This window comes from Athene cunicularia (genome assembly GCF_003259725.1).
Source record: "Athene cunicularia isolate RWA chromosome 18 unlocalized genomic scaffold, athCun1 chr18_part1, whole genome shotgun sequence".
Taxonomy (NCBI): domain Eukaryota; kingdom Metazoa; phylum Chordata; class Aves; order Strigiformes; family Strigidae; genus Athene; species Athene cunicularia.
The window spans coordinates 5,607,705-5,627,763 of record NW_020799123.1 but is presented as its reverse complement, the minus strand read 5'-3'; the positions used below and the strand labels follow the sequence as shown (position 1 = coordinate 5,627,763).

Genomic DNA, 20,059 nt, shown 5'->3' with positions numbered 1-20,059 from the left:
AAAAATGAAAAGCAGCCGCAAGTGCGGAGCGGGGGGTGGCGGTCGGTGGTCGGTGCTGCTCCCGGCGCCGGGCCCCGCCGCCGAGTCCCCGGGATGTCCCGGCCGCTCAGGGGCTGCCGTTCAGTAGCGGCTCCGAAAGGCTTCCCGCGTTGCCACGGCGACGCTCCGCCCCGTCGCCAGCTCCCGGCCCTGCCATTGGTCCCGGCACCTGCCAATCTGGCTGGGACGGGGCCATCTGGGGACCGATCCCGGGCTGGGGGAGCCCCTGGAGGGGTCGGACGCGCTGGGCTGTGTCAAAAGAATCCTTATCCTCATTTTTCTGCCTTCTCAGAAATCATGTTCCTCTGGATCAGGACATTCTCCTGCAAAAACGTACCTGAATGCAGCGAGATCTCGAGGCCTTCTGAAGAGCAGCTTCTCCCTTTTCAGGATTTGGCCACCTGCAAGCCACTGCTCCTCGCCCCCCCCTCACTTTGGATCACCCCTCTCCATTATAACTAAATTATAACCGCGCCTTACTGCCCTCCTCACCTTTGAGGCATCATCTCCCAGCATGATTTTCTTCCCTAGCACTGGAAGGATTTCTCCAGCACCAGCACAGAGCTCCTTAATGCTCCTCTCCTCCTCCAGGAAAAGTCCCCTTGGGGTGTCCTCATCTGTCCTAGCAGTGCCAGGGGCCACAGAGTCTGTGCCATCTGCTCGGCCACCTGCGCCCCACACCAGGAAGATGCTGCTACCCCAGGCCAGACTCTTCCTGCTGAGGTTTTGTTTGTATTTGCACCTTCTCCATCGCAATAGGGGTTGGAGGAGGCAGGATTTGGGGTGGTTGGGTGATGTGGCTTGGAAGGACCTTGGGAAGTGGTTTAGGAGATTTGAAGTAGCTGGGCTGGTTTTTGGGGAGGTCCCTCAGTGATGGGTAGGTGGATACTCCCAGCCAAAAAGGGTGTCCAGCCACTGACCCCCCAGACCCCGACTGTCTTTGCCTTGTAACCACGAAACAGTTCTGGACTCTTTGTCGACAGAAGATATCCTTTATTAAACATACTCTTAAAATCCAAAACATGCTCAAAACAAAGTCATAAGCAGCAATCTTTTTTCCTTCCTTAAAGCCCTGACACATGGATTGCTGGAACAAGGGGCTGCCCCATGAGACAAGGGGCTGTTGCCTTTCACCTCACGCTGCCAGCACTGGAGGCTTCTGCCTGCCCTTCATCCCTTCTGGGTGGGCAGGGACGGTTCTGGTGTCACCCAACCCAAATCCCATCTCTCCTGTGCCATGGCAGAGGATGTTTATTTGGATTCACCATGGCAGCAGCACACTGCTTGGCTGCAGTGTCCCCCCAACTCCTCTCCGTTGTCGTGCACTCACCGGCAGCCACGGTCCCTCTGAGTGAGCAGTAGGTGCCTGCATGCAGCTGCCCCGGTCTGCAGCCACCCCATGAGCTTGCTCGGCTGCTCCTGCAGCCTTGGGGACACTCAGCTTGGAGCAGCCAGGAAACCGTCCTGCTCACCCTCCCGGGACCCTCCTGAGCAAGGACCTGCCTGTTCTGCCAGCAGCCACAAGTGCCGTCGCAGCCCTACACCATGGTGCCTGGCCAGGCCTGGAGAGCTCTCGTTGTCCCCTTTGAAACCACGAGGAAAGCTGGGCTTTGGTAAACAAGCCACCCCTGGAGCATCGGCCTGATTTTTCCTCCCCTGCCCATGCTGGAGGGCTGGGGAACAGCTGGCCTCCTGCAGCCCCCCTGGTTTTCTCAGCTCAGCGTGACAGTGAACCCCAAAGCTCTCCCCGTGCTCGGCACGGTGCTGCTGGTTCCTCGGGGCTAGGACACCCAAACCCGTGGGTTACCCCAGCACAGCACAGGGCAGCATGTCCCCACGGGCGTGTCCCCAAATGGGGTGCAAGGCTTGTTCCCACCACTCCAGCCCTCTCTGCTGTCAAAAGCTCCCATCCCACAGGATGACAGTTTGGAGGTGTCACCCCTCATCAAGCACCCAGCCCTGGTGAGCTTACAGGAGACATGGTGAGGTGTCAGCCCAGAGGAAGGACCAGAGGGGTGTCCAACACTGACCCCACCTCCAGCAGGACCCACACCAGGGCCACAGAGCAAGCAGCTACCGCAGCCCTGTCTGGAAACCAGGCAGAGAAACCACCACCACACCCAGCCCCAAAAAGAGCTTTCTATCCCTCTTTTAGGAGCCACAGCCATCAGCAGAGCCTGTGCTCCTTCGTGGGGATGGGCAGCAGGGACCTGCTCTCCACACACACCCCATGGCCACTGCGGGCTGTTGCTTTCACTGGATGAACACCTCTGTCTTAAGGTAGCAGTTTCCTCCTGCAAAGTGGAGGTGACCTTTGCTATCGCATCTGTGTGATAAAACCAGGTGGGGAAAGGGGAGCTCAGCCTCCCACCCTGGGGTGGCCCAAACAGCTCCAAGAGCTCACTAGATTGGGATGCTGGGTCTGGTGCTCCTCAAAGTGGCTTCTGACTGTCCCTGATGCTTTCTAGGGTGGATCTTGGCCTCTGATGACAAACTCATCAGGTCCCCGAGGGCTGTGGCTATGTTTCTACCCCATTGGTGTCCCTGTGTGTGTGTCCCATGGAGCTAAATCCACTTATGCTGTCAGCCCAGTGCTGGCCAGAGGGATGGGGACCGAGGAGTGGGGACGGATGGGTGGGGGGCAGCTCCCGCGCCCTTACCCACCCCCTGCTACAAAGTGCAATGGAGAGGGCAGGACAGGTGGGACAAGGAGTGACACTTTTGGCACTTATTTCAGAGAGAGGGCACAGCCCCGAGCCCCGAGCTCACAGTGGGGCGGAAGACAGTGAGGATAAATTAGCGATGCCACAGGGGCTGGTGACTGGGGAGGGGGTACCAAGTCCCCTGCCCACCCCTGCCACCCTGCTCTGTCCCCTGGGGAAAAGCAACCTCGTGGGCCTGGCCCAAAAGCCCACGAGCTGCTCAGGAGAAGAGTGGAGGGAGGGGGAGCAGGGGGGGACCATCACCACCAGTGCATTAATGGGAACATCCTACAGCATGACAGGGGCACAGGCCATCAAACCTGGGGGGGCCAGCCCCCCCATGAAGGTCACAGGCTCATGCACTGAGGATGTCAATGCCAACACTCCTCCTCAACCCGCACCCCTGGGCACCCTCCTCCCGTTGTCCCCCTCAGCCACATCCCACGACCCCCTTTGTGGGGTGACCCCATCCCACCTGCTCCACACGCTGGAGGAGAGGAGCCTGGGTGTGAGAGGAGCCTGGGGGCAGGAGGGGACTCCAGCCCGTCCCCATCGGGGCTGGAGGATGGGAAGGTCCTGCTGGGGGGGGGCCCAACATGAAGTGTCTCTCGGCTCCTCTCTGCACAGGGGGCGCAGGGAGGAAAAGTCAAGGTTACCGTCTTTTCTTTCAATAACCAGTCCTGTTACAGATGAGGGGTGGAGGTGGTGATGCCCACAGCGCCCAGGCACCAGGGCCCCTCTGGTGGGCAGGGGGGCTCGTGCCCCGCCAAGGCTGAGCCCTCACACAGGCAGGGTGGCCGCTGCCTGCTCCAGGTCTCGGGTGCCAGGGGGGCGGCGGGGCCGGGGCGCCTGCTGCAGCCGCACATTGCTGTTGGCTGCCTCTGGGCCTGGGGGGAGAAAATGGGGTGTTAGGGGCTCCCAAAGCCCATCACTGCGCTCAGCTCATCTTTCCACAGGGCATGCAATTTAGTCTCCCCAAATAACCCCCATGTCCCCAGCCCCTCTTGGGGTTTTGGCTGCAGTGAGGGCTGGTGAGCACCTGCACTTACCTCTCCAGGCTGGGGGAGCCCCTTAAACCCCTAATTTCTCAGGAATGCCAAGGGGCAAATGGGAAGCACTGCACACCATGGCCAGGTTTTAATAACTCAAAGGGAAGGGGGCTGCCTCTGCCCACCGTGCCCAGCAAGAGGACACATGCAGATGCCGGATGGGGGCTGTGGGTTAGGCACTAAGGGGTGTCACCCTGCCCAGGACAGTGAAGAGACTGCCAGCAATGCCAGGGTGAGGGGTTCCAACCCCCCCCGGGTGATAGGGCGCGAGGCGGGCGCAAGCTCTGGGAGTCTCATACCTATTCCTCCATGTTAATGGGGCAGGAGTCCGGCACGGCGGCTGCGGGGCAGGAGAGACCAGAAGGCACATGGTGAAGGGGGGAGCGGAAGCAGCGCGAGGGCATGCACATGAGCAGGCAAATGGGGCAACTACGGGGGGATGGGGGATCTCGCCGCCTGCAAATGGGTCTGGGATGAGGACGGGGAGCCGTGGTGTGAGGGGGCCGTCATGCATGCTGGCCCCCGGGTTTTGTGCCAAGGAGAACCAAGGGGTGGGCATGCTTGTGGCATGGGGGACACAGGTCCCTGCACATCTCCTCTCTGGCAAGCACGCTCCCGGTTCAGGCAGCACCCTCCAGCTGGAGTAGGGCGACAGGCAGAGCCTGGGACCTGCCTGCCCACAGCTTGCATCCCGCCACCCAAACTATCAGAGACTACGTGGTGCCCTTAGGAAGTGGGTGCACCCCTAAAGCAGAGCTTAACCACCAGAGAGATTAAGCCCTGTGCCCAGGTGTGGGGACAGCTCTGAGCCCAGGGGGGCACATGCAAGGGCACCCCAAGGCCAAGCAGTGAGGCTTCCTCAGAGAGGGAGCAACAAAAACCCTCTGCCTGCTGATTTATGGGAGGTGACAGCTGCTGTTTGGTCTGGCTTTTCATGACAAGCTCAGGCTGGAGAGCAAGGCACGTTAATTCTGTGGATCCCGGAGGGAACAGAGAATTAAACAGGAGCACACATACACACGCCCATATACACACGCACACCAAAATCCCATTAAAAGCTTGATGTTGCATAAGTCCCTGCAGTGCTCTGCTGCAGAGACCCAGCTCAGCTCAGCACACCCTTTGTAGGCTGCCGAGGAGCAGGGCTGGGGGCAGCAGGACACAGTCTGGCTCTGCAGCAGAGACCCAGGCCTATGGCCACCTGCCTCTTCTCCCCTTGGGCTGCAGGAGGGGGCTCCCCCCCACCATCAGCAGCCGTCAGACCTGCCCTGCACAGACCAGCTCCCAAAGAGCATCACGGCAAAACCCAACCGGCTAGTCCGGCCTGCTGTGGTATGGCTTACAGCTCGGATCATCTGTGGGTTGAAACCAGCAAAAACCCTCGGGGGATTTCAGGTCTTCTTCTGCCTTCCATGCAGCAGCTCCCCAACCCTCCCCACCTTGCTACCAGCCTTTTTGTCAGGCGCCTTCCCCCAGTTTCTCTTTCCAAGGCCACCCTGTCCCTGGTAGAGGATCTGGCCGCGGCCAGAGGGTGCTCTGAGCCCTGGGGACAGCCCCTGACACCTGCTGCACGCCCCAGGGCCGGGCCAGATCCCCTTGAGGACACAGGTCTGCGGGTGGCCTTTCAACTCCTCCCAAAGCCCTCTCCCTCCAGATTGAAATCTGCAGAGATTTCACAACAGTCCTGGGGATGAGCAAACCTTTCTGTTTACAGGAATCACATCCTGTGCCTTTATTCATTACAGAGACAGCAAAAACCAACCCATGGGACTTATCACATCAAAATCTCCTCAAAGTGAAATTGGGGGAGGAATAATAATAATAATATAATCACTGGTCAAGGTGATTTTCTTTTTAAGATTTCAAGAAAACAAAATGGCCCCAAAATAAAAGTCCACCCTGTTCTTGCCGGGCCCATGGATAGAGTTACATCCAGACCTGCAAGAAACCTCTGCCAAAAAGGACTTTTTCAGTGCATGGAAACCAGCCCTGCAATTGCAGTCCAGCACCACAGGTATTAAATTGTGCCTCAAATCATCTCCATCGCAAAGCAGCTGAGTCCTGACAGTGGGTGGCTGCTGACGGGGAGCAGACGGGGTTGGGAAGGAAGGAGCTGCCCTGAATCTAATGAATAAAACCAATGTTGCAAAACACCAATTGCAAACAGAAAATGACCAACCAGCCGTTACAGCCCATGGGCAGCTGCTCTCTTTTGCTGCCCTAGCCCCCTCGGGCTCTGCTGAGCACCCCCAGACACCCCAGGGCAATCCTCCTCCAACTCATCCTCCCGAAGCCCCCACTATGCACCTCCTCTTCCCCCAGTGCGAGCGGCAGCCCCCCCACTTTCCCCAGCGAATGCCGAGGCTGGATCCATCACCCCTCTCATGCGGGCGGCAGCGCGGCGCCTGCCGAGGGCTCCCTGCTGAGGGCTCCAAGCAGCACAGCCACTGGACACACGGACAGCTGTGGTGGCCAAAGGATGGCGAGTGCATCCTTGGCTGGTCTCGGCCCAGGGGCCAGATTCTGCACCCCAGCCCAGGTGGGGGATGAGGCCACTGCAGGCCTCATGGCAGAGCATGAATTTGCCCCCGTGCCGGGGCCATTTGGGCTGCAAAGCTCTCCCTTCCTCATCCTCCCCCCGGCACAACCAAGGGGGACGCAGTCAGGGATGGCTTTGGCTGGTGCCACAGCCAGGGGATGCTTTGCCAGGACCCCCAGCAAAGGCAGGGGCATTGCTGGGCCCCCCCCAGCCCCTGCCCCAGTCCCCCCCGGCCAGCAGGGCTCAGCCAGTTGCTGTCAGAGGGTGATGGAGGGGACATGGGGCATTTGTGGCAGGCGCCTGTTTCTCCCCAAGAGCCTCAGCTCAATTTCTCCAGTGCAGAAACCACCAGGAACAGGCAAGGCAGCAGAAGAGGAAGCTTTCCCAGAGGAGAAGGGGGTAAGAAAGAATTTCCCCTCCCTCCAGTGGGTTTCACCCTCCCTCTTGGCACTCCAGCAGCCACTGTGGGTCTGGGACCTGCCACAAATTTAACCAAAGGGGCAAGGCAAGGGCAGAGTTGCTTTCAGCTTGTCCACAAATGTATTGATGGAGACTTAGACCCTCAGGGGGCTTCATCGTGGCTTTTTGTCCCATTTTCCCACCAACACAGGCTGACAAAGAGGACCCTGCAGCACTGCTCAGGGTCTCCAGCCCACTCCCTCCTTGGTCTAATGGGGACCAGGGGTCACCAATACATTTGTCACCTTTGGGCAACTCTGGGCAGGGAGAGGACACAAGCATGGGTTGAGAAAACCGTGCTGGCACAGAGCGAACATGAACTTTCATGCGGACGGAGAAGCCTGGGAGGGAGGAAGAAGAGAAAAAAGGGATGGAGATATGGTGGAAGGAAACAGAATTGGAAGGAGAGTGGGAGAGAAAGCGTGAAGAAATGGGAAAGAGGGATGAACTCTGGGGCTCTGCAGAACAACGTGACCTGATGTGCCCCATCTCCCTGGCCTTGGAGGAAGAGGAGGGGGAGGCAGGCAGCCCCTGCAGTGAGGCTGGACTGCCTGCAGATCACATCCCAACCCAAAATACTGCTGGGAGTCTGGACCAGGCCAGAGTGGTGCCACACAACTGCCTTCACAGGAAGGGCTGGTGCCCCCCAGGATCACCTCAGCGAAGGAAGACTGCAACCCCCCGAGGACAGGTCACCCTGACCTACAGCTGCGGGGTGGTGACACGCCTGGTGCTCAGCCCACCGTGGGGTTGGGGGGGTGGTGGTGCAGCGAGGACAAACTGGTGGGGATGCAGTGGTGGGGATGGTGGTGGGAGAGGAGGAATGGATGCAAAGGGCTGGGGTGATGCAGGGAAGAGTGGAAGTGTCCCCCCCACCCCAAGTTCATGTTCAGCAGACGGCCACTCACCAGGTAAGCAGGCCTCAGAGCACAGTTTATTGTCCAGCGCTTTCACGTGTGCGATGCCCAAGTCATTGTTATTGTCACACCTCAGACCGAGGAAAGCGCCTGTCCTCGGGCCTGGAAGGGAGTTAAGGCAGTTAATGCCGCAGCTCAGCGCTGGGGCTTGCCATTGCCTTTTTAGCAGTGGGGTGTGGGATTTCTGGGTCTTTTCCCTTTCCCCTCCCCACCCTCTTTCAAAAAAAATAGATTAAAATGATGCATCTAGATGGGAGTGGGTGAAGAGTGGACAATAACACCTGGGCACAGTCCGAGCTGCTCCTTTCCTTGCACCGGCCGCATCGGAGGGCAGCGAAACAGCAACTATGCGGCGATGGGCACCGGCACGCATGAATCTGCTCCCCCACCGCCTGCCCAGGGTTCAACCAAACCTTCCCCCCGGCATGGGGTGGCACCCGTCACCTCCTGTCGGAGCCTCTCCGGCACCATCAGCACATGTGTGAGAGCTGGGGGGATGCCGGGGGGAGGCAGCAACTGGATGCGTGGGGCAAAAGAAGCCATAGCCAAGCTTTGCAGAGGGGCTGGAGGCTTTCGAGGCTGAGGGAGATAACTCTGCTTCTTAGCATCACCTGTATAAGAAATCAGCCCCCAGGTTCTTACCTGCATCCAACAGATGCAGGCAACTAAACCTCAGGGGGGATGTTCCCAAATAAGCCAGTAACCCCGATGAGAATGGGAGCAGGACTGTGTCTTAAGGAGAAAGGCTGTCCTGCTCCTGGAGCTTTTGGGGTGCCCATAGATATCCACCACAGCCCCCAGTTGCTCCCCAGTTGTCATATTTGAGTTTCTTCAAAAGCAAGAGCCTCCCCACAGGGCGGTGGCCAAGTTTGAGGGATGGGTGTTCCTGCTTTCCAGCTCAGATGAGTGTCCAGGTCAGATAGGGGAAGAGTTTTGGTACGTTTTTTGCTAACCAGACTTGCAAACATGGGAGGGGGCACACTGAGGGCCTCCCTACTGCCCAAAAGAAATTCAACGTGGCTGGAACCCAATGGCATGGGGGTGACTGTGCCTTTCCTTTGCTATTTGAGCTGAAGGGAGGAGGTGAGAGGAGCCCTCAACGTGCCTGTGTGGGCTTGCGAAAGCACATTGAGGACAGGCCAAAAAAAATTAGGAGAGCAACCCACAGGGAAGATTTTTAGAGCCCCTTCCTACGGGAACCAGCCCAGACAGGGGTCCCTAAGCAGGACACTTTCAGAGATGTGAGGAAACACCTTCTCGGCAAGGGGAAAAGCACAGAGAAGCTTCTTTCCCACTTGGCCTGTTGGAAACACCATCGGATCCTGCATGCCAACCGTCACCCCACACCACGCTCACCAAGGTCCCTGTGGCCAGCTGGCTTCCCCCCACCCACTGATGTTCAACCCCGCCATGGGTGGCCCCGCTGTGACAGATGCTTGCCCAGCCCCAGTGCCCACAGAGTCAGGCAGGGCTCTCCCCGATGGCAGCCAGCAGGCAGGGGAGCTGGGGGCAGCACAGCATCTGCTGTTGGCTCAGCTGCCCAGTGGTGACAGCGAACTGAAAGTGAGGGGACAACAACGACCTGGGACATTTTACCGTCTTCCTGCGTGGGAGAGGCATCCTCATCCTCCAGCATGTCGTTGCCCTGCGGCACAGGCGAGAGGCAGCCAGCGTTAGCAGCCCCGCGGCGTCCCGGCACCGTGCTGGGGACTGTCCCCAGGTCCCTTTGGGGGAATGTCCCTGGCCCCGGGGGTTTCCGTGGAACAGGAGGATGGTCCTGGATAGGGGACAGCCCCACTGCCCCATCCGTCCCCAGGGTAGCCCCACAGGGACATGGATGTGTGGGCAGCCCCTTCCCTAGCCCAGTCCTGGGGGAATGTGGTGACAGCCACCCAGCTTCCCCCTCCGTTGGCACCCAGAGCTGGGCACAGCCGGGGTCCCCCTGCCATGCCAGGGTGCAGGGGAGTTATGGTTACCTCGGCGTCGCGCTCCTCAGCTGAGATGCTGACAAAGTTTATATCCAGGGACTCCACAGGTGTTGACTGTTGGGAGAAGGTGGAAAAGATGGAAAAAAAATAAATAGTCTGCTGCTGGGTGGTTTGGAGAAGTTACATCCCATGGGGAAGCTCTTGAACCCAGGGCCTATGGGCAGCATCAACAACCCCCAGCCCCTACCTCTCCATCAGAGGCTGTGGCGCTGGCAGCTGCGGGTGAAGGGAGCATGTCCCCTTCCTCCTCCTCCTCCTCCGTGCCGGGAGCAACGTAGGAGCCAGACATGGAGGACACGGTGTCGGTGCTGAGCTGGGAGTGCTGGCTCTGGGAGGAGGCCATGGACATGACGGACTGAGCCAGGCTGCTGCTGACGGGCTCTGGGGGAGAGCAGGGGCTGAGCGGGGCTGACAGACCCCCCCAGCCCACTGGTGCGAGTTGCAGCACAGCATCAGCTAATTAAACACAAGGCTAACGAGGATGAGCAGGACAAGGAGCAAGGACCTGCTGCATGCCACAGGGGTGTGATGAGGGGAAAGCTGCCAGCAGAGTCCCTGGAAATTGCAGGCCCCCATATCTGGGTCTGTGGGGTGATGAGGCAGGGGCAGTCAATGCCCCCATGCCCCCCATCTTCAGGTCTGTGGGTGACAAAGCAGAGGTGACACCCTGGGGCTTCACACAATGTCCATAGCAGGGTAGAGAGGGGCCATGTAAACCCCCTCCGCATCCCCCCGCAGCAGGACGGATCCGAGACCACGATGCCACTCTCCTGCCTTGCCAGCACCCGTGAGCCCCGCTGTGCTGTACCTTCTGGGGATGAGATGGTGGAGGAGAGGGGGGTCCCAGTGCAGGAGGACTGGTCGATGGCTCCTGACGATGACAGGGTGAGGTTTTCACTCTCCGGTGTCGCACCGCATTCCTGGAAGAAAGGCCCGTGGGGAGGATGGGATGAGGGATATTTGGCACAGAATGGATCCATCTCCTCCAGGCATCCTTAAGGATGAAGGAAGAGCCAGGAGGGCCAAACCCCAGGCAGACCCTCTGGTCCTAGGCCTCCCCAAAACCTGCCACCCTCCACCCCGTCCCTCGGCTCATCACCAGCACATTTTGGAGAGTGCTCACCTCCTCATGCCGGGCAGGGGATCTTCTCCTGGAGACCCTCAGCTCCGATTCAGTGCACGACTTCTCGTCCTCCTCTTCAGGCAGGATGGAGGAGTTCTGCGAGATGGACCTGCCCAGGGCAGGGCAGGGGCAAAGCAGAGGGCTTCACCCCTGCCCACAGCCCCCAGATCCCCCTGAACCCCCCAGACCCCTGCGCTCATTCGGGTACTCACTTGGAGAGGCTCTTCTTCAGCTTGAGCCCTGGGGGGCCACAGTCGGGGAGACGCTCAAGGGGCGAGAGGGCCCGCAGGGGGGGCAGGGGGCCGTCGCTGCCATAGGAGGGGAGGGTCCCCGCGCCCGGGGGGTCCCCCAGTGCGCGAAGAGGCAGGGCAGCCGGCGATGGCGTCAGCGGCCCGTTGAGGGCCTCCAGCAGCGACACCACCTCGTAGCCTGGGGGGATGTTCTCTGAGGACTGGGGAGAGGGGGGAAAGGGAATGAGGGTCCCCTCCAGGCCATTTTGCTGCCCCCACCTCTGTTCTCCACAGGATCGGAATGCCCCAGGGAGAAGCCAAACCCCAGAGAATACATAAACTACCTGCACAAATGAAAGCCCAAATCCACCATCTTTATACCCAGTCAAAAGCCCTTTTTTTGCAATATCAAACGAGGTTTTTTTCAAGATCAATTTGCATTCAGGATCAATTTGCAAATAAACCCTGGCCCCTGGAAACATGTGCATCCCCAAACCTCCCTGGCTTGGCCCCAGCTGGGCACTTACCGAGTGTTCCTCGGAGTCAGAGGTCTGCGAGGCGATGATGGGGTTGAAGCTGGTGGGTGAGAGGGGGCCCAGCTTTTTCCTCATGGCTCGGATTTGAAGCAAGGCTCGGAAAGCTGCGACAGCAGGGATGAAAGGTGAGGTGAAAGCTGGGCACTAAAAGGAGCAAAACACCACTCCATTTCCCAGGAGAGGCATCCCCATACTGTACAGCATGGCTGCACGTGGGGCTGGAGGAACCCAAAAGCTCAAGGATGGGAGATGCCAGCTGCCTCCCAGAGATGCCGACCCCCACCCTGAGATGCCAATCCCCCCCCAGCCCTTACGCAGCCTGCAGATGGGGCAGTTGTTGGCCTGGTAGCGCAGGGTGTCGGCGCAGGTGTTGCAGAGGCAGAGGTGGCGGCAGGGCAGGATGAGGGTGTCACGGACGTCCGAGAGGCAGACGACGCACTCAGCGCTGTTATCGCTCACCTCATCCTCGGCCACCTGCCCCAAGGGAGAGACAGGAACCGCTTGGCCTCAGTGTCTTCAGCCCATGTGGCATGAGGGCGGGTGCCCTAAAATACCGGCTGGGTGCCCTGAGAGCTCACTGCAGGGTCCCACTTGTGTCCTTGGGCTGCCTGCTCTTGAAACACAACCCTGGGATTTTATCCCTCCCCTCCTGGAGGCTGAGAGATGGGGCCAGAGGCATCAGGCACCCCACAGAGGGATGCATCCTTCACCCCAACTTTTACATATATAGAGCAGAGCATGAGGCACATCCCATGCTTTGAGCCCCACACTCCACGCCTAAACCAGCAAGATCTGTCCTCCACCTTCCCAAAGGACCACAAAGGATGGGGGGAAAAAGCTCAGTCCTTCAGCTTTGACATCAATACAGTGTCCCCAAACACCTGCACATCCCTGGCAGCTCCATGCTGTGCTGCAAACTCTTGTCCCGGGCGTGTCTTAGTGGCCAGACCTGTGCTAGGGGAAGGGAAGAGGGGATGTGAGAAGACCCACAGGATGCAGGCACGTACCTTGGAGTCCTGTGTGTTGTACTTGTTCTCGATGCCATAGATCTCCTGCAGCAGGTAGCTCACACCATCCACCTGCAAGCCCATGGGGAAGGGATGAGGAGCAGAGACATGCCCTCCCCAGCTACCACGGCTCCTGCTCCTCAGGCCAGCCCTCCTCACCCCAACATCTGTGGCTTCTCTTTGCATTGACGCACTCAAAATTGCACTTGAAAAGCTTCCTGGGAGGCAGGAGCAGGCTGCCACCCACACCGGGGTTTGCTACTCCCCAGAAGCCCCTCATCACCTTCCCCACAGGGATGTACGAGGCAGGGGCAGTAGCTGCCACCACCTCGGGGACACCCAGACACTCACCACTTGCTTCTGCTTGAGGGGCTTCACACAGAAGGTGCCGTCGCTGTGCTGGAGGGAGGAGAGCACATGGGTGGGCACCAGGGCTGAGCACCCCAGGGACCGCTGCCCCACCCACTCCGTAGCTGTTGCAGCTCCCTCCTCGCTCCCAACCAGCCTGTTTGGCAGCAATTCTGTTTTTTCCCTGACACCCTGGTACCAGGAAGGTGTGGGATGTCACACACATTGGAAGGTTGGAGACTTGTTGGAGCAAGGAAGATGGAGTTGAGTCCAAATGCCTCAAAAGTGGGTGCTTAAAATCAAGGATTTGGGGGAAAAATCAAGGATTGAGGGATATTCACAGAATCCTAGAATGGTTTGGATTGGAAGGGACCTTAAAGATCATCTAGTTCCAACCCCTCTGCCCCAGGCAGGCACACCTTCCACTAGCCCAGGTTGCCCAAAGCCCCATCCAACCTGGCCTTGAACCCTGCCAGGGAGGGGGCAGCCACAGCTTCTCTGGGCAACCTGTACCTGGGCCTCACCACCCTCATAGTTAATTTCTTCCTAATATCTAATCTAAATCTCCCCTCTTTCAGTTTAAAAACACCTCATCCTATCCCTACACACTCCCCATCTTTCCTGTAGCCCCTTTAAGTACTGAGAGGCCGCTCTAAGGTCTCCCCAGAGCCCTCTCTTCTCCAGCTAAACCCCCCCAACTCTCTCAGCCTGTCCTCACAGGGGGGTGCTCCAGCCCCCTGATCATCTTCATGGCCTCCTCTGGACCCACTCGAGAATTTCCAGAATTTCAGGAGTAGCCCCAGACTAGTCCCAACCCAGCAGCACTATTATGAGCCCTGCAGGGTTTCTCCAGGCTCTCACACCTGGTGGGCAAGGGGGCAGGAGACGGAGGACAGCCCCAGGTTGGCACTTACCTTCTCAAAGGTGGCCAGCAGCACGTGGCAGTGCCCGGTGTGCTCTGCAAGACACAAAGGGACAGGCAGGGCTCAGGGAACATGCAGGGCTCAGGGGATGGGCAGAGCCACTCTGGCAATGAGGAGAATTAGAAGGCTCTGCCCAGTTGGTGCAAGGATTGACATCACAATGTCAGCAACTCAGAAAGCCCAAGCCAGCAAGGAACCCCCTCCTCACCCTCTCCTTCATCCACCACCGCATGCACCACCATGGGATACACCTCCCGATCCAGGTCGAAGCCCAGCTGGAGAGAGACAAGGCTTGGTGAGATGGAGCAGTGATGGAGGCTTCATCCCACATCCATAACTGTACCCGACCCCGTGGGTGACGCCACGGGCTGGTGGGACCCACCTCCTCCTCGCTCCACTCAGAGGGGTCGACGGTGTGGGAGGGCACGCAGAACTGCTGGCACACCCCCCGCTTGTAGTGCACTGTCTCTGACTGCAGGCTGTTGTCCCTGGGGATGTAGCTGTCCCATGGAGAGAGGACAGAGTCAGGGGCACCACGAGTGTCCCCATGCTCCTCCTGGTCTCCCAGCTCACAGGGATGCCGGGAGGATGCGACAGAGGGGTGTGACTCCTCCCCTTCCCTCCTGGATGCCTCTTGGGGACAAGGCAAGAAGTCCTAAAAAGAACTAAAATAATCCACAGGGCTAAAATAACCCCAAAGCAGCCAACACAGGACAGGGATAAACCTGCAGCCAACTAGGTGGGGACCAGGAGGGGCAATGATTTATCCTGGTCTCAGCTCTGGCCTGGAGGTAACAAGAGGAGCAGGATGGGACAGGGAAGGAGGTGGTGGGGGCTGGCAGGGACCTGGCAGTGGCGCTTGGAAGAGACAAGGACCCCCCTCCAGCTGCGGCACCATGGGGAGCTGCCTCATGCCCTGAGGAGGGGACATGCTCCAGGGAGGAGACACCATCTCCATCTCCATCAGCAGAGACCCACACCCTGGTCAGGAGGACATGTGCCAGGCTGGGGCTCCTCACCTCGCCACCCCGTTGTGAAACTCCTCGCTCGCCTGGTAGTAGATGGTTATGGCCACGCGGGCATCCGTGTCGAAGGTGAACTCCACGTTGTAGTGCACCTTGGCTTTGCTGACTTCTTCCCCCGGGGTCTTCACCTCTTCCGAGCACCTGGGGAACACAGGGGGTCCAGGAGACAGGCACCCCTCGGGGAGGGCTCGGGGTGCCCCAGGACTGATTCTCTGGCAGAGATGGTGCCCCCAGTGCAAGGTTCCCTTCGGCAACAATGGCCCTAAAAAGGGCTGCTCCCTCCATCAGGGGAAACTGAGGCACACCAGGAGGGACCAGCATGCCCAAGGTCAAGCCTGCAGACTGGAAAGCACCGCAGGCAGATTCCAGCCATAATCCTGAATCTCCCAGGATGTCTGCAATCCCCAGCCTCCCTCCAACAAAATCTTTGGAAGGTGGAGGAGAAAGAAAAAAACAAAGCACTTCAAAGGCAGCACTAAGCTCCTTTAATCCTGCAGTGGAGCCAGTGCAGCCAGAGCCTGCCAGGAACCTCACCCGTGCCGGGAGGGGAATGGGCACATTTAGACACCAAGGGCTCATCCCTCAGCCCGTGCTGAGATGAGAGCATCCTCATGCTCAGCATCCCTGGGAGCATCCAGCTGGACCCTTCCCTCTCCGTGGCTCACGGCCATGTGGGGACTCACTTGACAAGGCGCAGGGTGTCCTTGCGGATGTTGATTAAGCTCCTGAGAGTCTTCACGGGTTCCTGAGGAGGTGGAGCAGCGTAAGGGAACTAGGATGAGAGAGACACCGGTGAAGGCAGACACACACAGAGGGTGTTACAGAGGCCGTGGACCATGTCCCAGGACCCTCCAGTGACCCAGCCCCAACCTGGCACCCCATGTAACACAGGGACCGGGGGGGTGTGTGTGTAATCTGAATGGGTGCTGAGCACCTGCAGATCCTGCTGGCACTTGGGTACCAGGCAGTGTGATGACAGGGACATCCCTCCACAAAGAGCAAACCCAAAGGCTTTTGCAGGGGACAGTTTCACTGGAGGAGGGCATGCAGGGAGGGGCTGTTCCTTGTCCCTTTGGCTGGAGGGTGAGAGGGACACAGGGCACAGGGCAGGTGGTTGGCTGCTGATGTATTTTGAGGCTGCTGATGCAGCATTGAGCTGCTGGATGAGGCTGGGCAGAGGGAAGCTGAAGCTCCCTCCCTGCCTGGCAGCCGGGGAACCTGTCCTGTTTTCTCCCAAGGATGGATGGGATTCGGGTGGTGGGGTCTCTGCCAGCCCCATGCCCACAGCGGGGAGCTGATGGGGCAGCTGGCCAGGACCAGGTGGGCAGCAACGCTATGAGGAAGAGGTGCCAAGCCATCCTCCAAGGTGACCTTGTCCTTCCTGTCCACCTGCAGCCACCATGGGGGCTACAGAGCTTGCTGAGGAGAGGGGACACACTCTCCTTGGCACTGCAGCCACCCAAGGGAGATCAAGGGCACAGGGGAAGGGATGTGGGACCCATCTCCGCTCTCTCCATCTTCCAGGTATGTTGAGCCCCAGGAAGGGATCAGCCCCCCCAGGGGACAACATAAACACATGCTGGAGAGGCACAGGCTTAGGCTGGGATTAACACCTGGCTCGTTGGTGAGCTGTCACCATGTGCCAGGGGACAGCCAGAGCTAGGAGGGTGTCAGGTGCCATTGGGGATGGCAGATGCTCACAAGAACCAAAGAGCTGAAGCACTGCCTTAGGAAAGGGAAAAGGGAACCAAGCCAGGCTGCCTTCATCTCCCCGTGCTGCCCCCAGCCTGGGTAGGGGACACTTGGGGATGGTGAGGCACCTGCTGCACCCCGATAGCGAGGGGACAAGACTGAATTGCAGATGGCACCTGGGGATGCCCCGCGGGGAGCCAGGTGCCCATTTCTCATGTCCCTGGCGCCCTCGTGTGGGAAAGCCATGGTCATCTTCCCCACCTCCAAAGCCAGCATCATCTTCCCTGTTCCCAAAGCCAGTGTCACCTGTCACCTTCCCCATTCCCAAAGCCCCGCAGAGCAGGATGGATAGGGCTGGGGGACCCGTGCTGGGCTCAGCAGGATGGAACAGTCCAAGCAGCTCACAGGACCAGGCAGCACAAGCAGAGGCCTGCCCCATCCTTGTTCCACCATCCAGGCATCACCTCCCATGTCCCACCAGCAACAGCAAAAGGCAGGTTAAAACCTGGGCTGGACCCAGCCTGGCTGGTGGCACAGGGCACTATAAAGATCTGCTTGGAATTGCTGCCCCCTCCCTCCCCTCCAGGAGGGGCAAAGAGCAGCTGAGTCATTAATCTGGTGTTAATAAGCTTTTTAACGAGTCACTAAAGGTGCACCTGCAGAATTACCAGGTTGCAGCTGGAAAGGAGCAAGTGTAAAAAGGCCTCCAGGCTGGAGCTGAGCCATGTTGTGACATGCCCTGCCATATCACAATACATCCTCTGCTATTCAAATTAATGAAGCAATCCAATCTTGCTCATTTGCACCTTGGCCAGTTGAGATGTACCCAAACCAGCCCGCAGTAAGTGGCAGAGCTTGCCCTGGCAGGGAGACCACCCATGGGTGTGTAAGCCCCCTCCCACCGCAGCACCCAGGGGTGGGCGATGGAGCAGTAAAGGGGCAGCTGGGTCCCCTGGGTGCAGCCCTGCGGGGGCTGTTGGGCTGAGCAGGATGGGGAAGCACCACAGGCAAATTTCTTGCTGCAGAAACCACTTTGCTGTTGCGGTTAAGCTCTTCCACACCCACATCTGGGCTCTTTCTTGGGGGGGTTGGGGCTTTTTTTTGAATGAAATTTTGCAGGCCGGATTTCCACATCAGAAAGGGGTAGTTTAAAGGACTTTTTGCATCTACTCAATTTAAATCAAACTGAAAAACAACAGAAAAATCCTCATGTCAAATGTTACCCATTTAAAACCACCATCCATGCATCTATAGTGACATTTGGTCCAAACTGGCTTCTGTTAAAGTGAAAAAAGAATCTATTCAAAAATATCTCTTGGGTTTTTCCTACAAGCAGACCCAGGCTGGTTTTCATGGGCAGGGAAACCCAGCAGCACGTTTCAACAGTCCCTGGTTTCCCCGGAACACCCCATGATCTCCAAGTGCCACAAACAGCTTCTCTGCTCTCAGCCCCTGCAGAGATGTCCCAGCATGGTGGCAGCTACTAAACCTGCAACGCCCTTCCCAGCCCCTTAGGAACCAGTCCCGAGCTGGAAAATCCAGATTATCCCGTATCCAGGGTGGGGAGGGTCTGCACAGCCTCTGGGTGCTCGGCACATCCCTGCAGCAGCACTGTTACTAGCTCAGCCAAGGTGCTCAGAGAGGACTTGGGACACAATTTTTCCAAGGCTTCCTAGTCCTCTACACCCAAAGAACCCAAAATAAATCCTCCACCAAAAAGCACTGGACATCTCCAATGTTTCCAGCTCAGCCAGGGCTCTCACAGCACGCCAGACAGTGAGAGCATCACAGCCAAGAAGCATCAGGACAGGTTTTGGAGGTGGCAACAGAGATGCCCAAATGGTGTCTGGACACAGGCTTAGACCAGAAACAACACGGGTCCTCTCCGACCTCTCCGAGCCCCCAAAACTGGCCTGGGCCAAAGCCCAGCCCAAAAACGCCTGCCGCTCCCCAGGGAGATGGGACCTTGGTAACAGCTCAGGGCCATCGGTAATTAAGCTGGAGCAGTGCAATTTAGCTTGCAATGCTATATTAATTATTTCTGCTGTTTCCAAGCTGTTCCTTTACCTTTCCCGCTGCTTCTGCTGTCAGAGCGCCTGACTCGGAACTGCTCACTGGGCAGTTTAGAGGCTTTTACTGTCATCAAGGGGATTTCTCAGCACTTGATGCTGGAGGGAGAACCCCAGTGCTGACTTTCCATTTTCCAGGGAAGCACAGAGGATGGAAAGGTGCTGGCTTTGCCCACACAATGCCCATGGGTTCTGAGGAATGCTCCTGCCCTTGGCTTTACTGGGATCCCTGCCCCAGCACAGCCCAGGGCCGGGTGCTCCCTGTGGAAGGGCCATACGATGCTGCCAAAACACTGCTGAAGATGATTTCAAGGAGGAAACACAAACTGGGATGGCAGCAGCCTTGCCAGCCCAACACAGAGCAGGCAGCATTTGAGAGATGGGCCAATAGAGCAGGTAAATTTATCTCAACTCAACAGAAAAGCTTTAGTGCCTTTTAAGTCGTCACTTAATTTTATTTTTTTTTAAATACTTGAACCTCCTACTACTCCAACTGACGCTGGAGAGCCACCCTGCTGAGATGCACCTGGAAGAGCAAGGGACATTTAGCCCTACAGCCAAAACCTGCTGTGGGGACAGCCCCACTCTCATTTCCTCCCCTTTCAAAGGCAGAAGATACATTCCCAGGACCGTGGAGTCCAGGGATGTCCCCTGCAGCCTGGTTTCCCTGTGCCCTGAGGCCAGCTGGAGCTGGCAGCACCCACCACCGTAAAACCCATCAGTGCTGCCCACAGGCCCCACCAACCCTTTTTTTTTTTTTTTTTTCCTATTTGCTAGAGCTTGGGGAATACTTTCACCTGCTCCTGTCCATGCTACTTTACCCCACAGCACACCAGCACCACTCTAAGTATGTCCCCCACCCTGTGCTGCCTGGGCTGGGAAAGGCAAGAGAGAGTGAGAAAGGAGGAGTCGGGCTAAATCAGCCCATTGCCCCTCACCACCTTCACCAGCTGATGTTTTTAAGCTGGTGGGTTTGTGTGTGTAAGCAGCCCTTTGCAGGTCGGAAAATACACGCAGGTCTGATGAGCCACAACATGGGTATTGCAGAGAGTGGCACCCAAAGGCAGATGTCACATCACCGCCCCGTCCATCCACAACCACCTGCAAACCTATTCAACCCTTGCAACTCAAGTTAGGCACCGAGATGAGAGATATAGCAATAACATGTTGCTGTGGAGCGTGTAGATGCAGGCAGACAGGCTGAGAGGAGACCTGGGTTAGTCCCTGATGGAGGATAGGCTGCAGCAAGTAACCAACCCTTACATTAGACATTGGAGAATCCAGTCGGGCCACCCCAGGAGTTCTTGGCTGGCTCTGCCCTTGGGGGGTGACAGCCAGCAGCCTTATACCACGCACCCCCATGACACACACAGACACTGCCATTTTGGGAACCCAGACCCCGTGCCCCCCCCC

The 20,059-nt window shown here is 58.1% G+C and overlaps 1 protein-coding gene across 3 annotated transcripts in view; it reads right to left on the bottom strand.

The window, feature by feature from the left end:
- Nucleotides 1-3,401: 3,401 nt before the first annotated feature.
- RNF157 (ring finger protein 157) overlaps nt 3,402-20,059 on the bottom strand; it is a 16,871-nt gene continuing 213 nt past the window's right edge. Inside the window, exons 2-19 of one of the 3 annotated variants that reach the window (XM_026860968.1) lie at nt 15,569-15,657; nt 14,880-15,026; nt 14,243-14,360; nt 14,069-14,135; nt 13,852-13,895; nt 12,941-12,988; nt 12,590-12,661; nt 11,897-12,056; nt 11,574-11,686; nt 11,029-11,267; nt 10,817-10,925; nt 10,502-10,613; nt 9,881-10,074; nt 9,682-9,747; nt 9,302-9,350; nt 7,697-7,807; nt 4,090-4,130; nt 3,517-3,628 (exon numbers count right to left, since the gene is read on the bottom strand). In XM_026860968.1, the coding sequence (XP_026716769.1) occupies nt 4,090-4,130; nt 7,697-7,807; nt 9,302-9,350; nt 9,682-9,747; nt 9,881-10,074; nt 10,502-10,613; nt 10,817-10,925; nt 11,029-11,267; nt 11,574-11,686; nt 11,897-12,056; nt 12,590-12,661; nt 12,941-12,988; nt 13,852-13,895; nt 14,069-14,135; nt 14,243-14,360; nt 14,880-15,026; nt 15,569-15,657 (1,779 nt within the window). In that variant the 3' untranslated portion in view covers nt 3,517-3,628. Of the gene's footprint in view, nt 3,629-4,089; nt 4,131-7,696; nt 7,808-9,301; nt 9,351-9,681; nt 9,748-9,880; nt 10,075-10,501; nt 10,614-10,816; nt 10,926-11,028; nt 11,268-11,573; nt 11,687-11,896; nt 12,057-12,589; nt 12,662-12,940; nt 12,989-13,851; nt 13,896-14,068; nt 14,136-14,242; nt 14,361-14,879; nt 15,027-15,568; nt 15,658-20,059 lie in introns of all 3 variants that reach the window. The other 2 variants (XM_026860967.1, XM_026860969.1) reach the window with 2 other exon arrangements.